Source organism: Triturus cristatus, chromosome 8 (genome assembly GCF_964204655.1).
Source record: "Triturus cristatus chromosome 8, aTriCri1.1, whole genome shotgun sequence".
NCBI lineage: Eukaryota > Metazoa > Chordata > Amphibia > Caudata > Salamandridae > Triturus > Triturus cristatus.
The window spans coordinates 1,103,405,578-1,103,432,230 of record NC_140591.1 but is presented as its reverse complement, the minus strand read 5'-3'; the positions used below and the strand labels follow the sequence as shown (position 1 = coordinate 1,103,432,230).

Genomic DNA, 26,653 nt, shown 5'->3' with positions numbered 1-26,653 from the left:
CGACGGCCATCAAAGGGCATGTCCAAAAGAGTCGATTGGACATCCCCAGAAAAGCCAGTGGATCTCAGCCTGCCGTAGCACCTTAGGACTACTGACGTAGATATCGTTCTACCCAGCGAGTCGGATGGCGAACTTTGCTGCGTCTCTCCCCTCTGTGACCGCACGGGAGAGTGTGGCCCGGCCCTCCTATGGGCACTGTGGCAGCACTTGCGCAACCGTGTCCCACACGGAGTGGATGTAACGGCCCAAGATTGGCTTACACACAGCGGAAGGACGATTTGCAGCCTCTCTACTGGGATTTTAAGTTAACCCCAACAAGAAACGGCACAAGACAGTAATCCCTTTGAAAGTTTTTATCAGTAAGACCCGAAGTGAGGGGGTGACAAGTGAGCAAAGTCTTTCCAGATTCAAAATCAATGATTTTAATGTGAAACACCCCAGGGAAATACCCCAGAGGAAAACACTCATAAATTAAAACAAGGATTCCACCATTGACTTCACCAGATTCTCTGGACCAAAAGCCAACAACATGCCCAACAAATCAAGCGAGTGGAGGGGGCAGGGGGCAGTAAAATGAAATAAGGATTGTGATCAAAGGCAACCATACAGTGTCAGTAAAGAGAGACTTATATTTGTCTTGATAAAGATGGGATATCAATAGAACCATCACAACGCGTCGACGCCTCTCTCGACACAATCCATGGAAATAGCATATCCTATAGATAAGAATAATAAATTGTGTCTAGGATTTGTAATTGAACTGCTCAGACCGGATGTGTTCCCAAATGACAAAATGTATTGTCTGTATTTGTCTCTCTGTTAAACGTTTGTTGGCACACATTAGGTATCATACGTCTTTGTAATCACTCCTATGTTGAATTCTTGTGTGTTTTTTTCTTTTATGTATGTAACAAAGTATTTTAATGGTATATGAATTTGATGTAATTTTCAGTGTAATCAGTTTTACAGTAAAAAAACATTATTATAACAAGTGTTGATTTTTAATAAAGCAATATTTTTTTAATATACATTTCACAGTTGTGTACAAGTATTTGTAACTTTGCATGATCTAACATATGGGCTATAACTTCTTGCGCTGGAAATTTTGAGACCCAGTGTTAGCATATATTTCTACCAAGGGATTTTCACTTCTACTTGTCAATAGTACCCTATTCCCCTGGTCTGGTCAAAGGGGTCCCTCTCATTTCTATTATATTTATGTAACGGCCCAAGAGACATGCGGTGTTCACCGACCGCAGTCCTAAGCTGGCGGAAGAAAACATCTTCTTCCCAAGATGGTCCAGCTTCTTGGATTCCCTATCTGGAGGAGCAGAAGGGAACGTGCCTTTGAGTGTGGAGGCTTGGACCACCAAGTGTTGGGAGAGAAAAATTGGGTCGCCCGGGGCCGGGCGGTGGTGTTGGGCAATCATCCTATCCACAGGAGCCCCTGTGTTGGACCTGGACTAAGTGCCCAAAAGGATGTCTGTGAGGGCCTCATTGAACGGTAGCAGGGGCTCCAAAGAGGCCGGTGCTGGCTGAAGCACCTCAGTCAGGAGATTAGTCCTGATTGCCACCGTAGGAAGCTCAAGGTCCATGGCCTCAGCCGCCCTACACAGCACCACAACGTAGGAGGCTCCCTCCTCCGTGGCCACGGTAGAGGAAGAAAGCATACCAAGGTCTGGGGAAGTATCTAGACCGCTGGCCTCACCCAACTCCTCTCTCCAGTCCGGCTTTTCAAGCTGGTCTGCCAAAGGGTCAACAGACCCCTCCCAGTCCTCCTCACCCTCCTCTGGCTGCCACTCAGGGAACGCCAGGGTAGAACAGTGGTACATAAGTCCAGGACGAAGCCGGTCAGGCTCCATGTTCAAGTCGAGGGGGAGGCTGGGGTCGACGCCGGCCGGGGACACAACCGGCGTCGGAAGTGGCAGAGGCGTCATCAGAGGTATCGGTGCCGGAGGAGGCGTTGTAAGGTCAACCGGCATCGATCCGGATCCAGGCTTGGATCCCTGGGGGCCCTGCAGCGCCACAGCTGGAGCCACCGGATTCGAAGGCCTAGAGCCCCCAGCCGAGTCCATGGGCCCGAAGGAGCGCAGGCGGAGTCAGGCTGCCCAAAGATGAAGTGGAGAGCTTCGTAAAAGGCACAAAGCTCGCCAGTGGACGCTCCGGCTCCCGGGAAGGGAGGGAAGCTCGGAGCTGTTGCAGCAGGCTCCGTGGGCAGAGCCGAAGGACAACTACCTTCCGCATCCCAATTCGCATCGGTCGACGGACGGGGAGAAGGCGAAGAGCGACGGTGCTTCTTCGCCTTCTTATTGTGCTTCGACTTGCATGAAGAGTTCGATGAGGAGTGATGGTGGTGACTCCGCAGCCTCCCTCTCGACCGGGACCTCGAGTGGCGTGGAGCGGACTGCCGGGCCTCCAGAAGCTTTCGGGACCACTCCTGCAATGTCTTCGGGTTTATGGCCCAACCGTCGGAGCACGACTTCGGGTCGTGATGGTGGCACCAAAGGCACACGAGGTGCGGGTCCGTGACTGACATCAACTTGTGACAAGTCACAAGGCTTGAAGCCGGTCAGACGATGGGACATCCCTACTTGCACCAGGAGTAGAATGACTCGAAAAAGAATTAGACAAAGGACGAAAAATCACTACTCAAAAAATTACTAAGGATATCGCTCTCGCTGGATCTGCGCTGGCTGGCGTGGAAAAAGAAAGAACGGACGTCTGCGTGCAGGGGCAGCGTCTAAGTAGATACAGCGATCACGGCGCTGACGACGAAAGCAGAGTCGACCGACACCACCCACTGATGTGCAGGGGTACTGCTGAGAAAAAATTCTCTGAATCCAGTCTGACGCCTGGGGGTAATTCTAAGGTAAGGAATCTATAACCAATAGTCTCTTTCAGATACACCAAAACAAAGTGTGTGCCATAAATTATAAAAGTTGAGCAGGCTGTCAGTGGATACCATACCAGGGACCTTTGACTCTACAAAATAGTGGACAGTTCCCTTGAAATATTTCAGCAAACAGTCCAACTCTAAACAAAGTCCAGTTGGCCTCTTAATTGAACACTCAAGACTCCACTAGCCAAAACTGTCCATTACGAGACACCAGATAATCAAGCACATCACTGAAAACACCCAAGAATTTCTTGTGGGTTTGCGGCACCTTCCAGTTTTGGTAACAGCTTTTTGGGCCCAGTGCAATTTCTTTCTTTAGGTGTGACCCCTTAAACACGAGGGACACTGACTATTTTTTCAGGTTACACATTAAATTCCTCTGCACCCAGGGTACAACACGAAGCTACATCAATGTAAAGACTGGATACCAGCTTACATACCTGTAGCCCATCAACCACTCCCATATTTCTCTACAGGACCTTAAGGCTTCCTACAACAAAAGGGGCTATTGAAACTCTTCCACCACAGGATACCATTGGCCATAGAGGACAATTCTAGTACTGTGCTAACTTGGGACCAATAAGATGCGAGCACATTCTGGTTTTCGGCGATTATCGAATTTTTCAGTGTACTATTTTACTCACTTGTCCCATTCTCTTTCTAAAAAAACAAATGGACTGGTCACTTATGTTATTGTTATCTGCTGGGTAATTCTTATTCAGAGTTTTTAAGCCTCTCCACCTCCTGCAACAAGCCTTAATTACTGGTCTTTGTTACCCTAAGAGAGTTAACTGTCTGATAAGCTATTCAATATGCAGTGTAAAATCGCCCCAGTCACAACAATGGTAAACTACCTTACCCACAGAGGAACTTCTGAGGTACGTGGTAATGATTCTCTAAGATGTGGTATGGAAACCTCCAAAGTTCTAAGCAAAACAAAATTAAAATAAAATATAATTAGGAATTAAAACATGTGATTGTCATAGACGTGGAAAACTGGTGTAAAGTGTCAGGAGCAGCAATGTCGGGCCAGATTCAGGACTATGAGTGGCTGAACAGAATCATCTGTTGAGATTATATTAGTCTGCTAGTTTAGCGGCACTTAAAACACAATTGTTGGATGTGTGGAAAAGGAAAAGACAGTTCTAATTTACTCGATTTCAAAGTGGTAAAGAATATTTATTTAAATGTTTTCCATAAAAGTGATATGATCTAAGGAAGGAATATGGAGTAGACAAGGTTATAATTTTGAATCGAGTGCCTTGTTCTTTAAGGTGGTCAGATAGGCATTTTTTCTTTTGTAAGAGGGCTCATGTTAGGAAACCTATAGGGGCTGAAGAACAGGAAATCCAAGGTGAATGTGTGTGTGGAATTGGTTTTGAAAGATATTTTTACTCTGGCTGAGATGGAAATATTCATACACTAAGAAGGGGGAGAGGCAATATCCCCCTACTTTAACCTCCCCTATTAAATGACTATCGCACACAAGGAGGAGTAGGAAAATGCAATACAGCGGTGGCATGTGCTTTGAGAAAAAATACTGCCCTCACTCACAGAATTGTGACATGCTTAATCATTGGGCTTGCTTCAATACACCCCTGCGCAGACCAACGCCTGGAGTGGAGCAAAGGGGCGGGGAAAACAATACAAATATAAAAGTTGGGATCACCAAAGAAAAGTGCAGTGAAGGTTAAAACTAGGTCGGAAGTGCCCCCTCTTGAAATATTATTCCTGCCCCCCCCCTCCCCGGCTAGGTCTAAAAACGTGAAGGATGGTGGTGATAGGAGAAGATAAAGATTTCCTTCACCCCTCCTTACTGCCAAAGTGTCGACATGTTTCTGCCGTTTGATACGTGCCCTTAGTGTTGGATCACACTGGCATTCATCAGGACCCTTCGGATCCCAAAGTGTGTTGGGCTTTGAACCTGAATTCGGTATTCTTGGAATGTGTTACTGTCAAGCAGAGGGCTCCCCAATATAACAAGCACTCGGTATTCTGTGGGGGGGAAGACACAAAGGGGGAACGTAATTACTCACGAGAGGATTGAAGGACCCCTGTCAAGAGTCCGTAGTCAGCCACTCGAAACCCCTGATTAAATACTCCCATCTCACAAAGCAGCCCTGCTCCACCTGGGTGCCCATTCTAACCAAATCGGTGTTAATTATGAACAATCAGTCTCTAATCAGACCAGATATTCAAAGTGAAACAATATTCACCAAACATCCATCGCTGGTAACCGATTTTTCCTTTACAGAAATCCAATGCACCAACATTGCACTCACTCATGCTGCGCAATAAAAAACAAACTCACAGAGTTTCATATGCTACAGCGCTAAAACTAGCAAGAGATTGGGAGTGACCCCTTGTAGTTAATCTAAGAGAAAAATAAAATATAAGCATAATGGAGTTAAGCATTAGCATGGTTTCTCAATTTGTATTCAGAGATTGGTAATTCGTTCTGTCTCTATTTATAATGTATGTAGCCCGTTGAGTAGTTAAAGCCATAGTGCAAAAAGCCACAAATCAATGCCCGGGTTTGGATCAAGCCTTAACGTATGTAGCACACTGGATTGTTAAAGCCGCAAGTCAAAACCAGCGATGGATGTTTGGTTAATACTGTTTCACTTTGAATGTCTGGTCCGATCAGGGACTGAGTGTTCATATTTAACACCGATTTGGTTAGAATGAGTACCCAGGTGGTGCAGGGTTGCTTTGTGAGATGGGAGCCTTTAATCAGGGGTTTAGGGTGGCTGAGTACGGACTCTTGACAGGGGTCCTTCAAGCCTCTCGATGAGTAATTATGTTCCCCCTTTGTGTCTTTCCCCCACAGAATACAGAGTGCGTGTTATACAGGGGAGCCCTCTGCTTGGAGGTAACGCATTCTAAGAATACCTAATTAAGGTTCACAGGCCAACACACTTTGGGATCCGAAGGATCCTGATGAATGCCAGTGTGACCCAACACTCATGGCACATATTAAACGGCAGAAACATGTCAACACTTTGGCAGTAAGGAGGGTTGAAGGAAATCTTTATCTTCTCCTATCACCACCATCCTTCACATTTTTAGACCTAGCCGGAGGGGCCAGGAATACAATTTCAAGAGGGGACACTTCCGAGCTAGTTTTAATCTTCACTGCACTTTTCTTCAGTGATCCCAACTTTTATGTTTGTATTGTTTTCCCCTCCCCTTTGCTCCACCCCAGGCGTTTGTCTGCGCAGGGGTGTATTGAAGCAAGCCCAATGATGAAGCATGTCACAATTCTGTGAGTGAGGGCAGTATTTTTTCATGAAGCACGTTCCACCGCTGTATTGCATTTGCTTGCTCCTCTGTGTGTGTGATATGAGATGGAAATATTTAATACAAGTATAAGTGCAGGGCAGATCATTGATATATGTGGGCCATAGCTACACTGCTACGGCGCTGAAAATGTTTGGGAAATGCACACTTTGCAAATTGCACTTTTTGAATGGAAAATGGAACAATCAGTTTGCAGTCTGTAGATTAACATGCTTTGCACACTCCTGCCATCTAGAGTTGGGCACTGACATTGCAAACTGTTTTTCTTTAAAGCAGAGGTTTCGTGGTGACTTGTAAACTCAAACCCACAATGCACCTGGAAAAGACTACATTTCAGCAGGTCCCCCCCCACCCACCCAGTTCGTAGTGCCTCTGTGTGCTGTGAGGTAGCAACATGGGGCTACGGAGTGACCTCGTTCCTCTCTAGGAGTGATGTGCAGGGCCTATACAGGTGCCACTCTTGCCCGCGGACGCCAGTTGATTTTGCGATTGTCCGCACCTCCAGACATGGAGTCCCATAAGCAAATTGGTACATCAGTGTGCAGATTCCTAGACATGGGACCTTTTTGATAAGTAGAGTCCAATCTCAAAATGCGGAGGATAGGAGGGTCGGTGGAGAATCTGCAGCTGGATAGAGTCTCTACCAAAAAGAGCGATACCGAAGATCGGTAACTTGTTCTTCTGACACAGACATCTAGCTGCAGATTCCTCACCTTTTGAATAGATATCAATGCAGTACCTATTTGGAGATGGGTCTCTGAATGGACTTAAACCAGAAAGTTCTGTCGGACCAAACGGACAAAATGTCCCTCTCAGCGAACCAGACTATCCAGACAATGGTTTGTGAACTATACGGAAGGACGCTCACACAGCTACATAGCAGATGTCTATGACAGGGACTCCACGTGCTAACACTGTAGTAACAGCTCTGGCCCTGGTGGATTGGGCACACAAGCCTTCAGGAGGCTGCATCCTTGACAAAGCAAAGCAGATCTTAATGCAGAGCACAATCTAACGCAAGATGGTATGCTTCTGCACAGCCTTGCCTTTTTTGCTCCAACGAACCACACAGAGCTGATAGTTCACCTGGTGGTCTTTGATACAGTCGATGTAGAAACTGAGCACTCTTTTTGGGGACGCAAGTGATGGAGTCTCTCCTCCTCCCTAGAGTGGGGAGGCACAACATAGAAAGCCAGCAGGGTGATGATTTGACCAACGTGGAAAAGCTTCAGAACTTTCGGCAGAAAGGAATCCAGAGTTCGCAGAACTAGCTTATCTGGGAATAAGTTGGTGTATGGTAGAGTACCACAAAGAGCCTGAAGCTCTCTCACACGCTGTGGCAAAGTGATGGCGATGAGGAACACATTCCTGATAGTAAGCAGCTGTAAATGATAGCTGTGGAGTGGCTCGAACAGCCTGCACATCAGATAAGTCCGGACCAGATTAAGGTCCCATTGAGGCTCGACAAAAGGAGAAGGGGAAACGTGTTGCAGCCCTTTCAAAAATCACATCACAACTGTTTACTTAAATAACGATCTGGGAACATTAAGAAGGCAGAAAGGGCAGAAAGATAACTCCTAACTGTGCCCAAAGCAAATCCTTGCCGGGCAAGATAAAACACAAATATCAGAATTTCAGATAAATTGGCCTGGATTGGGTAAATCTATCATGTACTGCACCAAGTGTCAAATTCAACCTAACGACAGGCATATATCGCTTTTTTCGAGGGACACCTGGCTGCTAAGATGACATCAACCACCTCCGGAGGAAGGTCGAAGGCGTTCAGCTGTTGCAGCTCAATTTGCACGCATGAAGGTGGAGATTGCGAAAGCCATGGCGCAGAACCCTGCCCTGTTGGAGCAACAGATGATCCTCCCAAAGGGGCAGGCTTATCAGATAACATATGCTCAACCCCCAGGAGTTCTCGATAGCACACTCTCCATGCCCAATTCAGAGACACTAGGATGACTTTGGGGTTGGTTAGGTCCTGATCTTTTTGAGAACTCGGGGCACGAGTGTTATCTGTGGAAAAGCATACGAGCCCAGAGTTCCACTCGAGGTAGAATGAGTCTCCAAGCAAGAGACTCCTTGGAAACTCCAACGCAAAGAATTTCTGACATTGTGCGTTCTAGGCTGTGGCAAAGAGAGCAATCCCAGGTTCTTCCCATTTGAGGAAGAGCCCTTGCGCCACCTCTGGGTGTAACTGCCACAAGTGACTTGCTAGGAGCCTATGGCTGAGCTAGTTCTCTCTGGCATGCTATGATCCTGCTACATGGTTCACCATCGGGAAGATTCCCTGGTGGTCCCCTTGATGTTGGGCCCACTGGGACTTCTGATTCCACTGCAGAGCTAGCATATGCCACCTGGTGTGCTCTTCCAGCAGGATGCAGGAGGTTAGCAGTCCCAGAAGCCTCACAGTTGAGCACACTGAAATCCAGGACCGAGGCTGAAAGATCAGAATCACAGCCTCAATGTCCTAGACTCTTTGCTGGGGGGTAGACGCAAAACCGAACCATGACCAGAATGGCTCAGATGAAGGGGAGCATCAAAGGAGGAGTCAGGTGTGACTTCTGTCATCTTTGGGGTTCACTATCAATGTGCCAGAGGTTTGCCATAGTCTGGAAAAGGTTGATGGCTGCCTAGGGTGACCCTGCCTTCAACAGCTAATCACCCATTTAGGGAGGAGACTAGCTCCCCTGACCTGCGAAGGTGTGCTGCAACCACCGCCATCACTTTCGTGAACACCCCGGGTGCACTAGTGAGACAAAAGGGGAGAACAGTAATATGAAAATGCCCCTCTCCCACCACGATCCTCAGGCAGCATAGATTTTTGGATTTTTTTATATGAAAGAAAAGGATTGTGGGGGCTTTTAAAATTGAAAAGTCTTTTAATAAATGGTTTTTACACAGAAACGCGTCTCAAAGTGTAATTTTTACTTCTTATTTAGGTCTCACCTACTAGACAGCTCATGCGCTGTCTGTTATGGGATGTATTGTAAGATTTCAGCAGGCTTAAAGCCACCATTGCATACCACTGATTGGCTTCATTGTCACTCTTACTTGCTTACTACTAATCATTAGCATGTGTGAGCTTTTCTTTCTTTACTAGTGTTTGTCCCTTCCCTGGAGCATTACTGTGTCCTTACACTGCTTGCGTTTTCAGGTGCTACTTTAACTTTTTTTTTAAGCAATCCACTAGAGTGCATGTGTTTTCTAGTGTGCTTCTCCTCCCCTCTCTGCACTGTCCTATATTTCCCATGTGCTCTCCTTCATCCCCTCCATGATGTACTTGCCTTTGGGTGCAACTCCTGCTCCTTTCTTGCCTGTGTGCTTCTGTCCCTTCCAGCTTCACCTTGCTCTCTCCCCCAATTTGCTTTCCTGCTCACCCTCGGCTGTGCTGTTCTCTCTTCGCAGTTTGCTCCCTACCACACCCCTCCGTGTTGCTTATCCCACACCTGTATCCTCTTTGTTGCTCCCAACCAGCCCCTCGTGCTGCTGCACCACCCACAAGCCCTCATCTTGCTTCTATACCCCCACCCAGCCTGTTTTACTTTCCCAACACCTGTTGTGCCCCTGTGGTGCCACCCACCTACAAAAAAAAAAAAAAAGAATTAAACAAGCATAGGCAATAGGTCTCGCCTTTGGGACCGTATAAGTGTTTAGCCATGCAACAGTTGATGTTGTTGCACCAGGGATATTGTGCTGCATAACTAAACACTTATAAGGCCCCAAAGGCGAGACCTATTGGCTATGCCAATGCTTGGTTTTTTTTATTTGCAAGGTCCCAAAGGCGAGACATATTGGCTATGCCAATGCTTGTTTTCATGATGGCCTCGTTTTCAAATTATGTGAAAAATATACTTAAGATCGGGGACTCTTACTCGCAGCTAGGTGCGGGAATAATATATATATCTGTAGACCCCGTCTTCGAAAGTATTTTATATTTGAGGAAATAGAGAGAAATAATATATAGTTGTTAGAAAAAAAAACATGTTACAAGATGGCCGCAATGTTTTTGTAGGCTAATGCACTTTCGATATTTGAGGAAATATTGTCGCTTTCGATGTGTCAGCACATGTTAACTAAGAGGAAAAAAACATGTTACAAGATGGCCGTGAGGATTTAGGCATCTTTGGAACTTTCTTATTTACATCGACATATGACGTAAGAAAAATATTACGTTTAGATATATAGAATAGAGGGTATTGTAAATGTGCTTTCGAGTGTCCGTGATGAAAGAAGGCTGCACACCTAGATTGGTGTTGACAGCTTTTTCACGTATGTTTTGATTGGAATATGTTAGGTTGATTGAAGTTTCAAAAATGGCAGAGATGTTTTCGTCAGAGAAATACCAGAAATTCAGGTGCAATGAAAACATGTGACTGAACTCTCCTATCACAAGAAAGAGAGGAATATTTAAACGAAATTGGTACTGGGTCTGGCGTATACACCTTGCCGGAAGAGGCCCCGTTACGGATGCGGACAGGTAACTGATCGTGCGCGCTGTGGGACGGGACTTGAGACATTACAGAAGCGCGTAATTGTTTTCGTGTTTGCATTATTATTTAGCTTCACGCTAGACTTTGTTGGGCGGAGGATTGTAATGAATAGGGATGGTATTACACATTGATTTGTATACAATAACGATCGAGGCGGGACTGGGGTAATTTTATTTTTGTGCAAAAAACCAGGTGCTTGAAGTGATTGAAGCGGTAAAGGGTTCACTTTTAAGTCTTAAGACAATTTGTTGCAATAGTGTGGTGAGTACCATTTGGGACTTATCTGGATCACTATTTATCAAAGAAAAAGAGTGTTGGCTATCATGTTAGTGCTTTGAGGGTTATTGAATTGTTCTTTTTGACATTATGAAATAGCTATTGTGAAACATCAAGCGTCCTATGTGAACATTGATAGTAATACCAGGTTAGATCTGATTAGTAGAAAAGTAATGAGAGGCTCACTGATTTACTGTTTTAGAGCATCGGAAATGCGGATTGAGTGTTTGGGGTCGTAATAGGAAGTGTAAAACAAGCGCGCGCGCCTCGCGCTGCAAGTTTAAAAAAAAAAGGGAGAGGCACATCTGGCGAGTGGTGTGCGATGTGCGCGCACCCTGACGGGAGAGGAAAGCCAGATGGCGCTTCTGCTCGTCATTGTGCGCGTAACCGCACGCTCTATGCCACCCAAAAAGCTGTGGTCGGCTTTCTAAAGCCCACTCACTTAATGTCTCGCCGAGCAGCGCATGCACTGGCTCAGGCGAGACCTAAAAAAACACTTTAGCACTTTTTTCCCCTTCTTTTTGCCAGTCCCAGTTGGACTGCTAAATAAAAAGACAAAAATGCAAGCCCCCTACAAAATGATGTGCTTTTTATTGTCTTAATTCACCCTGCTGTATTGAACATGCTAAAAGGTATTGGAAAAATCTGTAGGTCCAAAAGGTGAGACATCTTAGCTTTGCCAATGCTGGTTATATTTTGTTAATTTCATTAAACTTTATCTACCAACAAGTATTCACATAGTCATTTTCTGTTTATAGTTGCACAGAATTATTTCTCTATTGGGAAAAATGGTGTACGATCCTGAAGACATTTGTAAGGTTAATGAATGTAAATAAAGACTGCTGTGGTTTGCCCCACTTGCTCACCCCCACTTCCATCCACCACTGGGCATTATTTCCCACCCATTCAAACCCTGATTCAGGGCACGGTCACTCAGTATGTCGTCTATGCTGCTTGACAGGAGTCCTGCCACCCAGGATATGGGCTGTAATATGTAGTGCCCAGTTGTTACTCCCATCACCAGCTCAGTCCATTCTGTTTCCATGTGAGCACTCCAAAAGCAGTGATTGTATAAACCACCCGAGTGGCAGGCTGTAGCAGGATTCAAGAATATGCTACGGGAATCAAGCATCCTAGAATTTGAGGCTCTAACGCAGGATTAGAAGATCTACTTCAGGATTCAAGAATTCTGCAGTTTATAAATACCATACAGCGTGCATGCCCAGGTGCTTGACTTCAATCCCTGTTGATGACAGGGAGCCTATACTTGGGCTCTGCTTTTCACCTGCTCAGCTCTACACCTGTGCTCCTGACTGCCCAGTTGAGATCATCTTCACGTTAGATGTCGAAAACATCTTCCAAAAAGTTTTCTGCTTGCAGCACTTCTTGAGATTTCTTCAGAGGAGTCATTTCGAAGATTTTTCTTGCATGTCAGGAATTATTTAACCTCTCTCAGCACTATCTTCAGAGGCCTCAGGTTAATGATAGTGAAGATTAGCTAGATAGTATTTGTTTGGAGTATGGGACATCTGTTGGGCCCCTGAACTGTTCCCAGTACCTACGTAGTGGGATTCGGTCATGCCCTCAAAGTTGTGCTGTAACACATGTCTCTTTGGCCACCACAGTGCTATTTATACACATATTGTGGGATCCTTTGTTTCTGACCACTTTTGTCAAGTTGTAGAACAATAAACTGCTATAGGGCATCGGAACAAAAGTAGTCTCATGCAGATTCTTTTGGCTCTAACAAGATAGAGGCACTGTGCCACGGATATGTTTAGCACAGTGAATCAGTTTCTAGAGAAAACCCTGTGTACGTCTCATTTCAGCTAGAATGTTATCTTTCATGCAAAATTGATGAAAAGTTCCCTTGTCATGCCCTCATTTTCCTTCCCCAGTTTGACTGTCAGCCCAAGTGCAGTGTGCGGCGTGATTAGCATTGTAGAAAGGTAGAGAAACTGGTGGGTCCACACTGCTCCAGCAGAAACATTCGGATCTACAGGTTAGTGGGCACTTGAGTCCGATAAAGATTTGATGATTGAGAACTTGTGGCAAGATATAAACCAATATCTTCCCACTTTACTGAGGGTTGTGGACTACATGGAAGATAGCACATCACATGCAATAAAGTAACCAGAAAAGTGGCACTGCACAAAATTACTACACTATTCAAAGATACCCAACAATGGGAATTCACGCACAGTCTGGATTTGTTCCCCACAGATCCACATCCCTTTACCGTAGAACATTATTTGCAGTAATACACAGGATAAACCCTGAGGTTCCAGCGGCAGTGGTCCTTTTGGACACCGAAAAAGCGTTTGATTCCCTCGAATGGCCCTTCTTTTTATCAATAATGCGCAGGATGGCTGTTACTGAGCTACTCTATAATGACCCCACGGTGCGGCTGCGCCTTAATGGCACACTCTCCATTTCCATCTCATTGTCGCGGAGTACTAGGTAGGGCTGTCCCCTATTGCTGATCCTTTTTATCCTCGCAATGGACCCTTTGGTCAGACACCTGCAGGAGAAACACCTTCAGAGGGGGCTACAGTTCAACACTGGTCCGGTGTTAGTGTCTCTATATGCGGATGACATTATGCTATATGTTTGTCAGCCGCAAGACAATTTAGAACCCATGATAAGGGAGTTTCAGATTCGGTCTACATTTGGGGCTAGGCATTAATTGGCATAAGTCAGTCATATTTCCCTTAACCACCAGTACCAAGCAATGGGACTTTGAGTTCCCACTCGAATGGTGTATGGACTCTACTAAATACTTAGGCATATATATCCATATAGACACAGCCCAATTAATTAGTCTAAACTATGGCCAAGCGGTCTATAATCTGGAGCTACTGGTCGAGAGATGGCTGCGCCTCCCTCTCTCCCTTGCAGGACAAGTAGCCCTCATAAAAATGATAGTGCTTCCGAAGTTTTTGTACCTTTTTAAGAATCTTCCAATTCCCCTACCAAACAGTTTCTTTTTGACACTATGAACCCATCTCATTAGGCTAACATGGGGGGGGGGCGCAGCCAAGAGTACGGTGGCGGACACTGACGCTGCCACATGACAGAGGAGGCTTCGGAGTTCCAGATCTCCAGCTATATTACCTGGTAGCTCAAATTAGCTAAGCACACGCCTGGTACCACCCGGATGCCAGAACTCCGTATCTGCGGCCGGAGGCGGATTTAGTCCTGCCGGAAGCCCTTAGTACTATCTTACCTGGAGGCTTCCCTCAGGACCATAAGGACATCCAAACGATGTCCACTACCAGCTGGGCCTGGAAGAAGCTTGGCCGACTGGTAGGGGTTACTACGCAGTGGTGGCTGGTGACATTTAAAAGTGGTGAGGCGTAAAATTATTGCCTTACTTCAGTGTGGTGTGCGTGCGCAGTGAGCGTGCCCAAACAAGGGAGGTTCGGGGAGGTTCCCCCCTCCGAGAAAAATTTTGAAAATAGAGTGGATAAATGGTGCATTTTCAAGCAAATTTGAGGAAGCTACTTCAAACAAGAGGACAGAGTTCTTTGTAACTGTGACACTAAGGAGCAGGGAAGTCAATGTTTCTAAAGGAGCATCAGTGAATGGTCATAGGATGAAGTAAACACTCACTGAGTTGTAATTTTGTGTCAATGTACAGACATTTGTAATACTTTCTCTACATCTCTTTGCACTACTAAACATACACCTTGCAGAACCAGCCGCTAAGTGATGTTGAGAGAGTGAAACAGGCTGGGGAACATCCCATTTCCTTAATGTGATTTAAGATAAGGAAGGTACTCGCCTGGAAAGTTGTTTTCCAAGAGGCAAAAGTAAAACAAATGTAAAAGTGAAATTTCACATTCATGCTAACTGAAGGCCTGCAGATATCCTATGACGCAAGCATTCCACACTCATATGGTCAGGGAATACTGGTGTAGGCCAGTGACACTATTACAATCATACATTTCCCTTGTACATGCTGCACCTATGCCTGTGGGGATTTTTTGTCTTCTTCCCAAATCCTGCTCTTTAGACCTGGACGTGGGCTGCCATGTTGCATTTATCCTGTGATTTCCGTTATGCCAAGCCAAGAAGGTGGAGTCTTTTGACAAAACTATCAAGATTGGCTAAGTTAGGTAAACTGTAGCTGCCATGCTATATCTGATGAAGGTGAATAATAGTGAAAACATGCACTAATAACTTATTCTAAAATGTAGAGAGGAATGGCTCCTAAGTGGAATGGTTCATAAGAGTAGCCAGTTTATAAACAGGGACAACCTAGCTTCGGATCTTAGATTGATCAGGGCAACAGGTGTGCCTGGTGACACACAAACTTGCCGAGGTTTCCAAGCTACAACAACTGAGAATGTTTCTGTGATTTTTAGTGGTTTCAACTACTACCTATATATATAATCTTTATTTAGATATAACACATATATCTTTAAAAGAGATTACAAAGTCAATATTAAAAGAAAAAAGAGAACAGCTATTTTAAAATACAAAGAGAAAAGGAGAAGACGAGCAGCGGCTCAATTACCATGTTTGAAGTAGAAATTTTCCACATCTTTGATCAATAATTCAAGACTTAATAACAAACGTTTAAAAACTGTTCAGACTTTTTTGATGCACTAGTTATAAAAATACAGCATACGTATTAAAAACTGAGCAGTATCCTAAAAAATAGAGTTTAGTGTATTGGCATATCCAAGCACAGAGCATAATAATCATTCCTATACATCATCCCTAAAATTTTTGTTAGACTCTTTTTTGCATAGAGTACGGTATGCACGCTGAATAAAATTAGTTAAACCCAGATTTAGGGCTGTATTTTCGGGGTTCAGGGTCGCGATGATGGCTTGCCTACAAGTCCGAACGCCCAGCCTGTTCCACTCAGCTTTGAGTTTACACCTACGTTGGCGGTTGAAAGCTGGGCAGAGACAAGCCACATGTAACAGAGTTTCAGCTGTCTTGCCACACCCTCTGCAGATTGTATTTTCCGTCGCGCGTCGCCAGGGGGGCAGATCTTGCAGGAAATGCCAATCGCCCATTCTAATTGCCATAAAACTGCGTTTTAAATATAATGAGTATGTACAGGACAAGTAAGTTGCAGGGGCTACACGTCTATATGAATTTACAAGGGCCCAAGCATGACTGCGTTTAGTAAAAAGTGCTTTATCCCTTATTAGAGAACTCAAATCTCACACATTTTTTGATTCCAGATTTAAATGCTGCCCGACTAGGGTTGAGGGCCCATAGCTCACTCACCGACATTTGGTGGGTATAGTCTTTAAAAAGACAACCAAACGTACCTCCAGGGTTTTTTTGGGTGATTTCCAGCCAAACTAAGGATTCTAATGTGCCTGGGTCCGCTTGCCTCAATTTATGACAGAGATTTAAATATGTGCCCATGTTAGAAACATCATAATTCAGTATCCCCAGTTCTAATCTTACCTGGGCGGGGGATGCAGAGTTTGGCAAGTGGAGTACCTTTTTGTAGATTTTAGTCGTATGTTGATTTAGGGCAGTGTTCAGCTTGCCCCTAAATATCTCTATACTGTATGATAGAGTGGGGCCAATTTTTGCTCTCAGAACTTCTAAGAGTGGTAAAAGAGTTGGGCCAGAGATGTTTTTCGAGAGCTTTGCTAATGAAACCGCAAGGGTCATAGCTTTAACTGCAATCTCATTATGGTATTTAATAAGATTAGCCCTAGAGTCCAAATGGACACCTAGGTACTTATACGAGTGTCCTACAGAAAGGCTTATGTTATTGTAAGACCATCCTCCTGTAGTAAGCCGTTTCCGACCAAATGGGACGACTTGAGTTTTCTTTAGATTTACCTCTAGTTGGTTCATGGTTGTATAGATGTACAATTTGTCAAGGAGTCTTTGAAGGCCGACCCTGGTGAGGCTAAAGAGGACTAGGTCATCGGCATATAAAAGATTACTTAAGGCCGAGCCTCCTACCTTTGGGGGGTGGCTGTTAATTCCGTCCAATGTAGATGACTGATCCGCTATAAACAGATTAAAGAGCATGGGGGCCAGCACACATCCCTGCTTCACGCCTCTTGACGTCAAGATTTTCCGGGAGAGATGCGTGCCGGACCCCAGCCTAACCCTGACCCAAGTTCTGGAGTGAAGTTGTATAATTGCCTCCAATAGTTTATCGGGGATCCCCCATTTCCTCAGCTTTGCCCATAAAGCAGCCCTCGGAACCCTGTCAAACGCTGCTTTAAAGTCGACAAAACAGCAAAACACAGTTCTAGGTGTGGAGAGTGCTTTGTCGACGATGGTTGACAGTGCTAGTAAATTGGTCGATGTCCCAGAGTTAGCAATAAAACCTGTTTGATTAATTGGTATCAGTTTATGGTCCTTTGCCCATAGCCTCAGCTCCTCCAACAGGAGACCTGCGTAATGCTTCGCCTCAATATCGAGCAGTACGATAAGTCTAATTATTGGGAGAGGCACGGGAACCTGATTTATAAATGGGTTGGATTATTGCACCCCGCCATGAATCTGGGATTGTTGCAGTTCTCAAAGCAAAGTTAAAAAGATTTGTCAATGGACCTGACCAGAGTGCCACATCAGATTTAAACAAGTTCTGTGGCAGGCCGTTTGGGCCCGGGGCTCCATCTAATCTTGCTCTTGACACAGCAGTAGCAACCCTTTCTTGTGACATCTGAAGATCCTCATTGTCGGTGTCTAAGAGCTCTATCAAGATGCTCTGCATATTATAGTCTGTTGCTTTCACTCTTGCGGGGCTGCCTCCTATAGCACCTAGACATTCTGGGGAGTTAAGATGATCGGTAAGAAAGGCAACCCAATCAGATTCTTGAATGTTGGAAGATCCAAAGCTCAATGGGCTCGAATTGAACTGATTGATTAGGGACCAGAATTTTCGTGAGTTTCAGCTCTTACTCTCGCACACTAATTTACACCAGAATTGATTATCATGTATCCGTTTGTCCTTAGTGATCGCCAGCCTGAATGATTTTTGGGCTGCCTGATACTGTTTTAAGCATTCGCTGTTCCCTGGCATTTTTGCCAGTAGTCGCAAGGCATTGTTTCTGGCTTTCTTAAGTGCCTTCGACTGTTGTGAGAGTGCAAACTGGCGTGGAAGGGATCTCCTTGGGAAGGGCTGATTTTTTGAGAAAAGGTCAATCAAATGTGAGCAGAGCATAGACCATGTCGCTATCGGGGAGGCATCCTGATCCATTCCACTTCTTATAAACTCCATGCTTACATGCAAGATCTTTGGGCTGATGTCTTCGCTCCATCTCAGGCGCTTTAGGTTTTCGGAGTATATTCCCCTGCTGGTTAAGAGTGCAGATTTATGCTTCACTGGTTTTGTTTCGAGAGCTATGACCTGGGGCCGATGATCACTTTCAGTTCGTGGGTGTATACTAAAACTGACCAGACATTGAAGCAAAGCTGAATTGCAAATGGAATAATCCAAATAGGATCGTTTCTTTCCATTTGTCCAAGTCCAATTAGGGGGGGTATCACCAACCGACCTTCCATTAATGACCAGGTAACCTGCACTATAGAAACGCGTCACACAGAGGTGACCCAGACTGCAGTAGGCTCGATTTGCCGGTTTGGTTTGTGAATCTGCCTCATTCAAGGGAAATAGAAAGGGCCCCTCAGTTTCTGTTAGCTGCCCCTGGAATAGATTGGTATTAAAATCCCCAGTGACAATGCAGTCTGAGTTAGGGTACTCCGTGGCTAGATCACTCATAATTTCCGTTAGTCGAACCAGATGTGCTTTCTTTGTGCGGGTGTTTGGGTTGATATACACGTTTAGGAAAATGAGTGAACGTTGTTCACGCCATAAGTTGATTTTAGCCCCGAGCAACTAGTCTTCATCCAATTTTAGTTGTGTTATTGGGCCTTTTAGATTAATTGATATGTATAGTGACAAGCCACCTTTTGAATGACCATACCGGCTATCCCTCTGTGCTGGTTTCCATAGGTTAATATAGCCGATAACAGGGCAGCCTTGAGAGGCCCAAGTTTCTTGCAGAGCTATTACTGCATGCTTACAAATGAAGTAGTGGGTGTCAAAGTTCATAATTTTCTGTTGAAGACCACTGATGTTCCAGGAGCAAATTAAAAAGGTAGAGTCTGCTTGCGGGTTGTGCCCCGTTGCTGGTGGTGATGTTAGAGGGCTTATATTTCCCAGAGATTCTAGTGTTTGACCAATAGACTCTGAACCTTGAGGTCATTCTGATCCTTTAGTTGATAAGATAGCTGGTAGCCAACTTCAGCCTTGGAGTAAAACGTCAGCAGAGGCCACATTTGAGGACGAGTTGTTACATACTTCAGGACCTGACGCATTTTTTAATATCGAATATGTTCTGGAGTGGGACACAGAATGAACGGTTCCAACTCTTTTAGGTGGCGTTTGCTGATTTAGTAGTGCTGGGGGGTACCCTGGGATGGAATATGGGTATACTCGAATACCCCAGGCCCGCAGGGTGGCCTTATGATCCAGAAATACCCCTGCCCAATAGGCCGACTTAAATGCTACCAGTGTTACCTCTGATGGTTGTGTGCCTCTTGGTGGAAGGAATTCTATAGATTCTATATCATCCGTCGCCAAACCTGCGAACCCCGGGGTACCATCCACTAGTCTGATTATGTTGGATCTATTAAGGGTATCTTGCCGTCCTTTTGATTTATAGTCGGGAGCTAGTATAATATAGAAAGGTTTTGAGTCCTTTTTGTTACATGGGCTTTGAATTAAATTGTTGGTTTTGTTAGTTGACGGGCCTGCATCGAAGACCTGCTCCTGTTGAGGTTGGTGTCTGGAGGCCTTCATCACAGACTGACTGTTAATAGGTAGAGATGTTTTATAATTATAAATTGTTTTTGTTAAATTTAATTTAGTCATTAGCTTGTCTGACCGTGATGGAATTATAGCAGGCACTGGTTTGGAATTAATTGCAATTGCTGTAGACTCTGACAAGTTTAGATCGTTACTTTTCACCCTTAGCTTTTCTTTAGCTGAACTGTGATCTTCTATTGCTATTCCCACAGATGTAAGCCCTAACAGGCTTGAATCGTTAATTTTTACCCTTAGCTTTTCTTTAACAGAGCTAAGATCGACAGTCTCTGTTCCCGTAGCTAGCTTGGTTGCGACTTGGTTACTACCCGGAGTCCGATTTATGTCAATTTCTAATGGATCCCCTATCTGTTCAATTGCACTTCGGTTTGTTAAAGGTGGTGGTGCATCGGATTCACTAGAGGCTTTTTTGTTAGGAGCTATTGCAAAGAGAGGAAAAAAATTTGTCGTGGCAGCTGTTGTTTTAATCCTTGTTTTGTTTCTATGTTTACGCTGGCGTTTGCGCTCTCTCTTGCTGCAAGGTGGTAAAGGAACTGGCTGCACTTCCAAAATCGAGGTTGTCTGAGTTGCTGGGCTAGCTGTTAACTCATGCTCAATATGGTCTGCGCAGATTGTACCCCCGCTTGGAGATCGTGCACTTTTGATCATTGCTTCGGTCAAGTTAGAGCCCGTTGTTCCAATTTGGGATCGGTCAGAAAGTGACTGCTCCTTTAGCTGTTTTAGGGGGGGAACTGTGCCCTCCTTCAGCTCGGTACCTTGATTTGGTGAAATCCAAGGATTGGCTTGTTTTTGAGACATATTTGGCAGAATTTGCGATTGTGGGCAAAAAGTTGTTAATGAGTCGCTTCTCTTCAGCAGCTTGACCTCGTCTATGACTTTTGATAGAAAGGCTGGAAGAGACGAGAGGGAGTCTATAATTGGGGAACAGCAACAAACAGCCTGGACAAGCTTTGCAGACGATTGAGCTCCTATTATTAAATTATTCCGTTTGTCCAATTTGTTATCAATGCCTGCTGTAAACAGTGCTAAGGTGCTCAGAAGGTCTAGCTGCACGTCCAGTTAATCAGTGGTAATTCAAAGCATTAACTGTTTGTTGGAAAGTTTGAAGAAGTTGAGGCCAGACACCAATTGCAGTAGAGTCTTCTAAATTGGGCTTTGTATTTGACGTATGATTGGGTGAATTTTGAGTTTTTTTGAAGAAAAATGACAAGTCCGCCAAAAACTGGTCATCTTGAACTGTTTTTTTAGGTGTTTGTAATGATGGTATCACTGTTGCTGTTGTCGGAGTAAGTACAGTGTGCTGAGGACTTGGCACTTCCGGATGATCCTTTGGTGTACTTATAGTTTGAGATAGTTCTGCCAATCGTGAGTTTTTATTACAAGAGTGGGTATTTTGGGCATGGATTTGAGGGAAAATAACGTGGCTGTGTAGTGCTTTTGTTGGATCCTTTAGTACAACAGGATCATGGCATGACAAGGTTGCTGATGATTCTATATTCGAAATTTGGGCTATAAGAAAGCCTGAATTGTGTGAAGGACTCGGCGCAAGGGAGTGCGGCATGCCTGTTTCTTGTTTGCACGTAGCCAATGGTGAAAGAGATAGACCTGATTGCAATTGTGAAGGATGATCATATTGCGAGTTTTGTTTTAAAGTTACCCCCTCTGACTGAACTGGGGTTGCATCATTTTGTGTGGATCCAAAGGTAAAAACTTCCGGAAGTTGAGCCAGATTTTTGCTAGGCAAGGTCATTAATGGCTGTTGTAAAAGTAGGGGTTGTGGAGAGAACATGATTATTTCGGCCGTTTGATCCAATGCTCCGAAATTAGATGCCTCCAATGGTTGCGATTGCGGGTGTAAAGGAATATTCACCATTGGTGGATTTTTTTAAAAATAATCCAACAAGTTCAAAGATTTCGAAGAGTTTGATGAAACCTTACTCTTGCCGTAATGACCAAGACTATTATTGTCGTTGCTATTTGGCCTCGGGTTTGCCACATTCGCTGTGTTGTTACCAGCCCTTGGGGAGCCATGCCTAACTTGGTCAAGCTCCTTGTCAGATGACATCTGTTTAGGTTTCCTCCTTTTAGAAGCCATTACAGTTTTCCTGACTCTCCCAGATCTCATGACTTATATAGATTGGAATACTTATTAGAGGTCTGCTAGGGCTTGCCAGGGATCCCCCGAAGATCTGCCAAAGTCGCTCTTCCAAATTGTTAAAATACTGAAGGTCTGATGATCTTATAATTCCTCAAATATTTTCTCCAACAAATGAATATTGTGAGATTTATCCTAAATTTGAGTTCTGAACTGTCTTGCAGAATTAGTCTGAGTTACAAAAGCTTCCTGGCCTGATGTTAAATGAGGTTTTTTAATTGCTTTATTTTTGCCGCATTCAGTGGGATTGCGCCAGTTTTTATTGTAACCTTACTCGTAGCACTCGTAGCACCCCCTCGCTCATTTATGTGACCCCTCCCTTATCCACCAGCCCGCGACCGACCGCTCGCCACACCGCTCGGGATTGAGACCGGGAGACTATGCCAGTGGATGACAATGGAACTCGCCGGTCGGTAGTTACAGAGTCAGTGAGAGCGTCGGCTGCTAGGCGGCTTCACAGAGGGAGGGAAGGAGCAGGGGGAGCAGCCCCAGAGCTGGATAGAACTGCCCGTGCCCCCCGGACGCCCTGCAACCAGGCAATTGGGAGGCAGCAGCAGGGAAGAATGAGCGGGCCGCAGGTAAGTAAAAGAGTGAAATGGGCAAGGAAAGCTGTGAGAGCAGAGGAGCAGAGGAGCAAAGGGAAACGGGCTTATGGGAAGCGGGAACTGAGGGGTTGAGGAGGACCGGGCAGGGTCTTAACAGCAGTGTCAGGCAACACCTCACCGTGCGACTCTCGGGGGGGGGGGGGGCCCAAGGCTTATGGCTTATGGCTTAGGGGTTCATCGCGCCTGTCAGCCAGCCTGCTCGAGGCTCCCAAAAACACCCCTGGCTTCGATGGCAGCGACCCTCGGCCGCACTCCCGGATCCGCCGTCTTACCGGAGCTTCTCGGTGTGCCGCTGCTGCTACCGCCGCAGGTCCTCCAAGATCCCAGCAGTTCGCCCCTCCGATACCCTGACAGGGGAAGGAGACCGGCACTCCCGCTCACTCGCTACTCGCTGCTCGCCGCAGCCTTGCTCAGCCCAACCACGCAGCCAAACGCCCAACTCCGCCTTCCGCCTCCTCCTCCACGTCTGCCTCAGCTGTCGGCGCGTTCGAGATACGTCCAACTGCAGCTCCTCCGTTAGTGGGGCGCGGCTCACTCAAGATCTCAGAAATCCACAGACAAACCGCAACTTTGAACGCTCCGGAAGAAACGCCTTGCTGCAATCACGAAAACACGAACAGACTAGATTAAGGCAAACTGTACGGCTATTTTTGCAAAAACTATCACTAACAGCCAACTCCTATGACTAACTTTAAAGAAATTGGCTGGTTTTTGATAAATAATCAAACATGTGGAATTTCAGGAAATAAATGCAAATACAGCATTTGTAAAGCGCGAACAGCTACCCGAAGGAATCCCGGCGCTGGGGGACGTCGGGAAGATTAAGCAAGCTTTTGCCCAGAGTCACATGGTGCTCGGCTGACCTGCCGCCGGTGCCGGGGATCGAACCTTGAGCCCCAGATTCCAATGTCAGTTGCCCTGGCCGCGGTGCAGCACCTCTTCCCACTATTCCTTGGGTATATGAAAATACGTAAACAATTGTTGTGATTTGTGAAATGCTTTATTGGACCAAGTATGTTGGCGATGTCACAAAACTTATATCCCACATACAGCAGAGACAGAGCTATTTGCATCCCTTCACACTCCTCGATTTTGAAGTGTGAGGGATCAAATCTTTGATGCAGAGTGAAGCCAACCTGGGCCATTTAGGGAACGGGCAGAGGGAGAGGCTTGCTGATATGCAATAAAGAGATCACAAGATTAAAAAATAACAAATGCCCACTTAAGTGCCAGCATACACACAAAACTAACCCTGATCTGGGAATCCATGCCAGAGAAGGATAAACGTAAACGAGAAGCGAGCTCAGGCCCTTGGCATGCTTTATTGTGAAATGCTAGTTAGAGTGTGCGTTGGCAGTGTTTCTGTGACAAAGAGTAAGACTGGGATTGTGGGCATGAATGAGTCATAAACGTAGAGCAGAAAAGTGCGATGCATGGAAAGACAAATGACAAAGAACTCCATGATTTCTTTTGTCATTCTGGGAGCTTGCGTTTCTGTGCTCACCTAACTTTCTGATTTGGTTCAGGAGGGTCCTGTTATTTGACCTTCTGGGGAGGGAGGGAGGGAGGAGGGGGAGGGGGGGGGGGTGTCGCGCAGGGGTGGGGGCCGGGGAATTAAATATAAAACAGAAAACTTACCTCACAGCCCATCCGCGCCACCTCTGTTCCCCTTAGCGCCTTCACGAACGGCACTGGAGTGGACTGGCAACCCCTCTCAGCCAATCCTGGTGCTGCCAATAGCACTAGGATTGGCTTAGGGCACGGTTACTACTCGCCCGCCTGCCCATTAGGAGACCGAGGTTTGAGCCTTTGCTCAACCCTCGCACCCCTAATGGGCATGCGTCAGCCAGAGCAGACACTAGTGCGCATGACTGGGCACGGCTGAAAATTTGCCGACCTTCCCCACTCATGTGCACTTGTGCTGCTGCCTGCTGCCCCTGGTCTGACAATCATGTCAGTCAACATGACGCCGGACCGCCCACCCCCTTCAGACTCTGTAGGTGGTGGGCGGTCCGACGTCATGCTGACTGACATGATTGTCAGTTCTCCTTCGGCGTCTTTGAACTTAAGTAAACTGATTGTTTACTTAAGTTCAGAGACGCCGAGGGAGCTGCGGTGGGGGGGCTACGCCCCAACACCCCAATGAATGCACCGCACCTGTTACTACGCTATATTCATCTGCACTTACGATTATTAACAATCGCTGGATCCCCATAACGGGAGAGAGACTAGTGCAGCGCACACTCGCGAGTTACAACATTACTACAGTAGGGGAGTTATTTTCTGGAGGACACACTTTCAGTAAGTGAGGAGGAGCGTTTCAGTGAGGCAACATAAATGGACAAGTTTGTTTTGAACAGGATACGCTCTGCATTAAGAGCGCTTATGCCAAGCTTCCCCCTGAAACCTGCCTCATTTACCCAGCTTACCACGATCATAGAAAGTGAAGGGTGGGGGGGTGGGGGGACATCTCATTTCTAAACTATACCGAGCGTGCTCCACGGTAAACCCTGCAGACGATGCTAAGGTACATGAAGCCTCGGTGGGAGACCTAGGGCATCCCATCCTTGACAAGCAATGGTCCGCCTGCTGTTCCCAAATAAAAGAGATCTCCCTAAATAGTCGGCATAAGTTAATTCATTTCAAATTCCTGTGAAGAATATACATCACTCCCGAGAAATCACACAGAATTGACCCGAGTAGGTCTCATTGCTGTTTGAAATGTGGGACTCCTCATGCAGATTTTGCACACCTTACCTGGAATTGTATTAAGGTTCGGACTTACTGGTAGGCCGTACACAAGACACTGGGGGTCATGGTGGAATAAGAGATCACCCACACACCTGAGGTTGCCTTAAAGGGATATGTAGCTAATTTTTTGAAGGGAATATACGAAAATTTGTCTCCATCAGTTTACTATTGGCTAAGAGAGAGATTGCCATTAAATGGGTGAGCAGATCGGCCCCAACGTTAAAAACTTGGTTGAGTAGTCTAACATATTGTAATATAAATAGCGATCTATATGTAAGTACATTACCACACTCACGCCCAAATGACATCTGGGGCCCACTTAAAAGCTACACAGCCACGACTCTCAAGCCAGCCAACTCGGAGCTTCAGCAAGGTATAGTCCCCACGGGGGTAGGTTAGTAGATCACATTTCAACAAAGCGGGCATACCAATCGGCTGTAACTCACACTACCAGTAGCGTTACTCGGAAACCCCTGGGGGGGGGGGGGGGGGGGGGTGAGACCGCTAGGGGGAGGGCAGAGACAACTGAACCAGCGCTGTCTCCAATGGATAGACATGGTAACTAAAAATTGTACTGTGATTGCGTTGCATGTATGAGAACTTGTTGATAAGCCTAACTTTAACTTATCTTTGCATGACAAGTAGATGACTGTGAGCACTGATATTGTTTGACATTGTATGATTCATATGGAAAATAAGTTACAAAAAATGGGAACGATGATGGAAGCACAACTGCAGTCATGGAAAAGGGAAGGGTACATTTATTAAAATACGATGAAAGAAAGTATACCATCTTAAATTGCAAATGTAATACTTTAAAATGATTCATGCATATTTTTAAAACTATTGTTCAGGAGAATTCAACATGAATCTGTGGAGGATTTAAGATGGTAAAGATTAGTTTGTCTAGGATGGAAATAGACAGTATCGGATCATTAAACTTTCTTGTGTTCGAGATAGAATTCAAAATGAAATATATCCCCAATGGAGTTCCTAATTTTCAAGATAAAATAGAAGTTTATTGCACTATGCTCTTAAATGTATCAATGTGCACTCCTTAGGACTTTACTTAAGCATTTTCAAAACAATTTTGTGGCAATCACCATGTCTTTCCATCCTGTTTGGTACCAGACAATTACTTTGGAATAATCAAAAGCAATTGTTGAACCACTGAATGAAACAAACCTTCTTTTATCTTACCTTTTTAAAAAATGAAGCAGGTGCCATTTCCGCTCCATTTAATGTTCTTAGAAGAAACATGGGCCAAGATGACGCATTCATGCGGAACCCTAAAATATGTGGAAACAGTAATATAAATCTTACAAGACCGCCATCTAATTCACAACC

At 45.4% G+C, this 26,653-nt stretch overlaps 1 protein-coding gene across 4 annotated transcripts in view; it reads right to left on the bottom strand.

Annotated features, from left to right (window-relative positions):
- SCML2 (Scm polycomb group protein like 2) overlaps window positions 1-26,653 on the bottom strand; it is a 752,432-nt gene that overhangs the window by 476,124 nt on the left and 249,655 nt on the right. For all 4 annotated transcript variants that reach the window (XM_085622654.1, XM_085622657.1, XM_085622655.1 and 1 more), the window contains one exon: window positions 26,507-26,595. In XM_085622654.1, coding sequence (XP_085478780.1) covers window positions 26,507-26,595 — 89 coding nt within the window. The remainder of the gene's footprint in view (window positions 1-26,506; window positions 26,596-26,653) is intronic.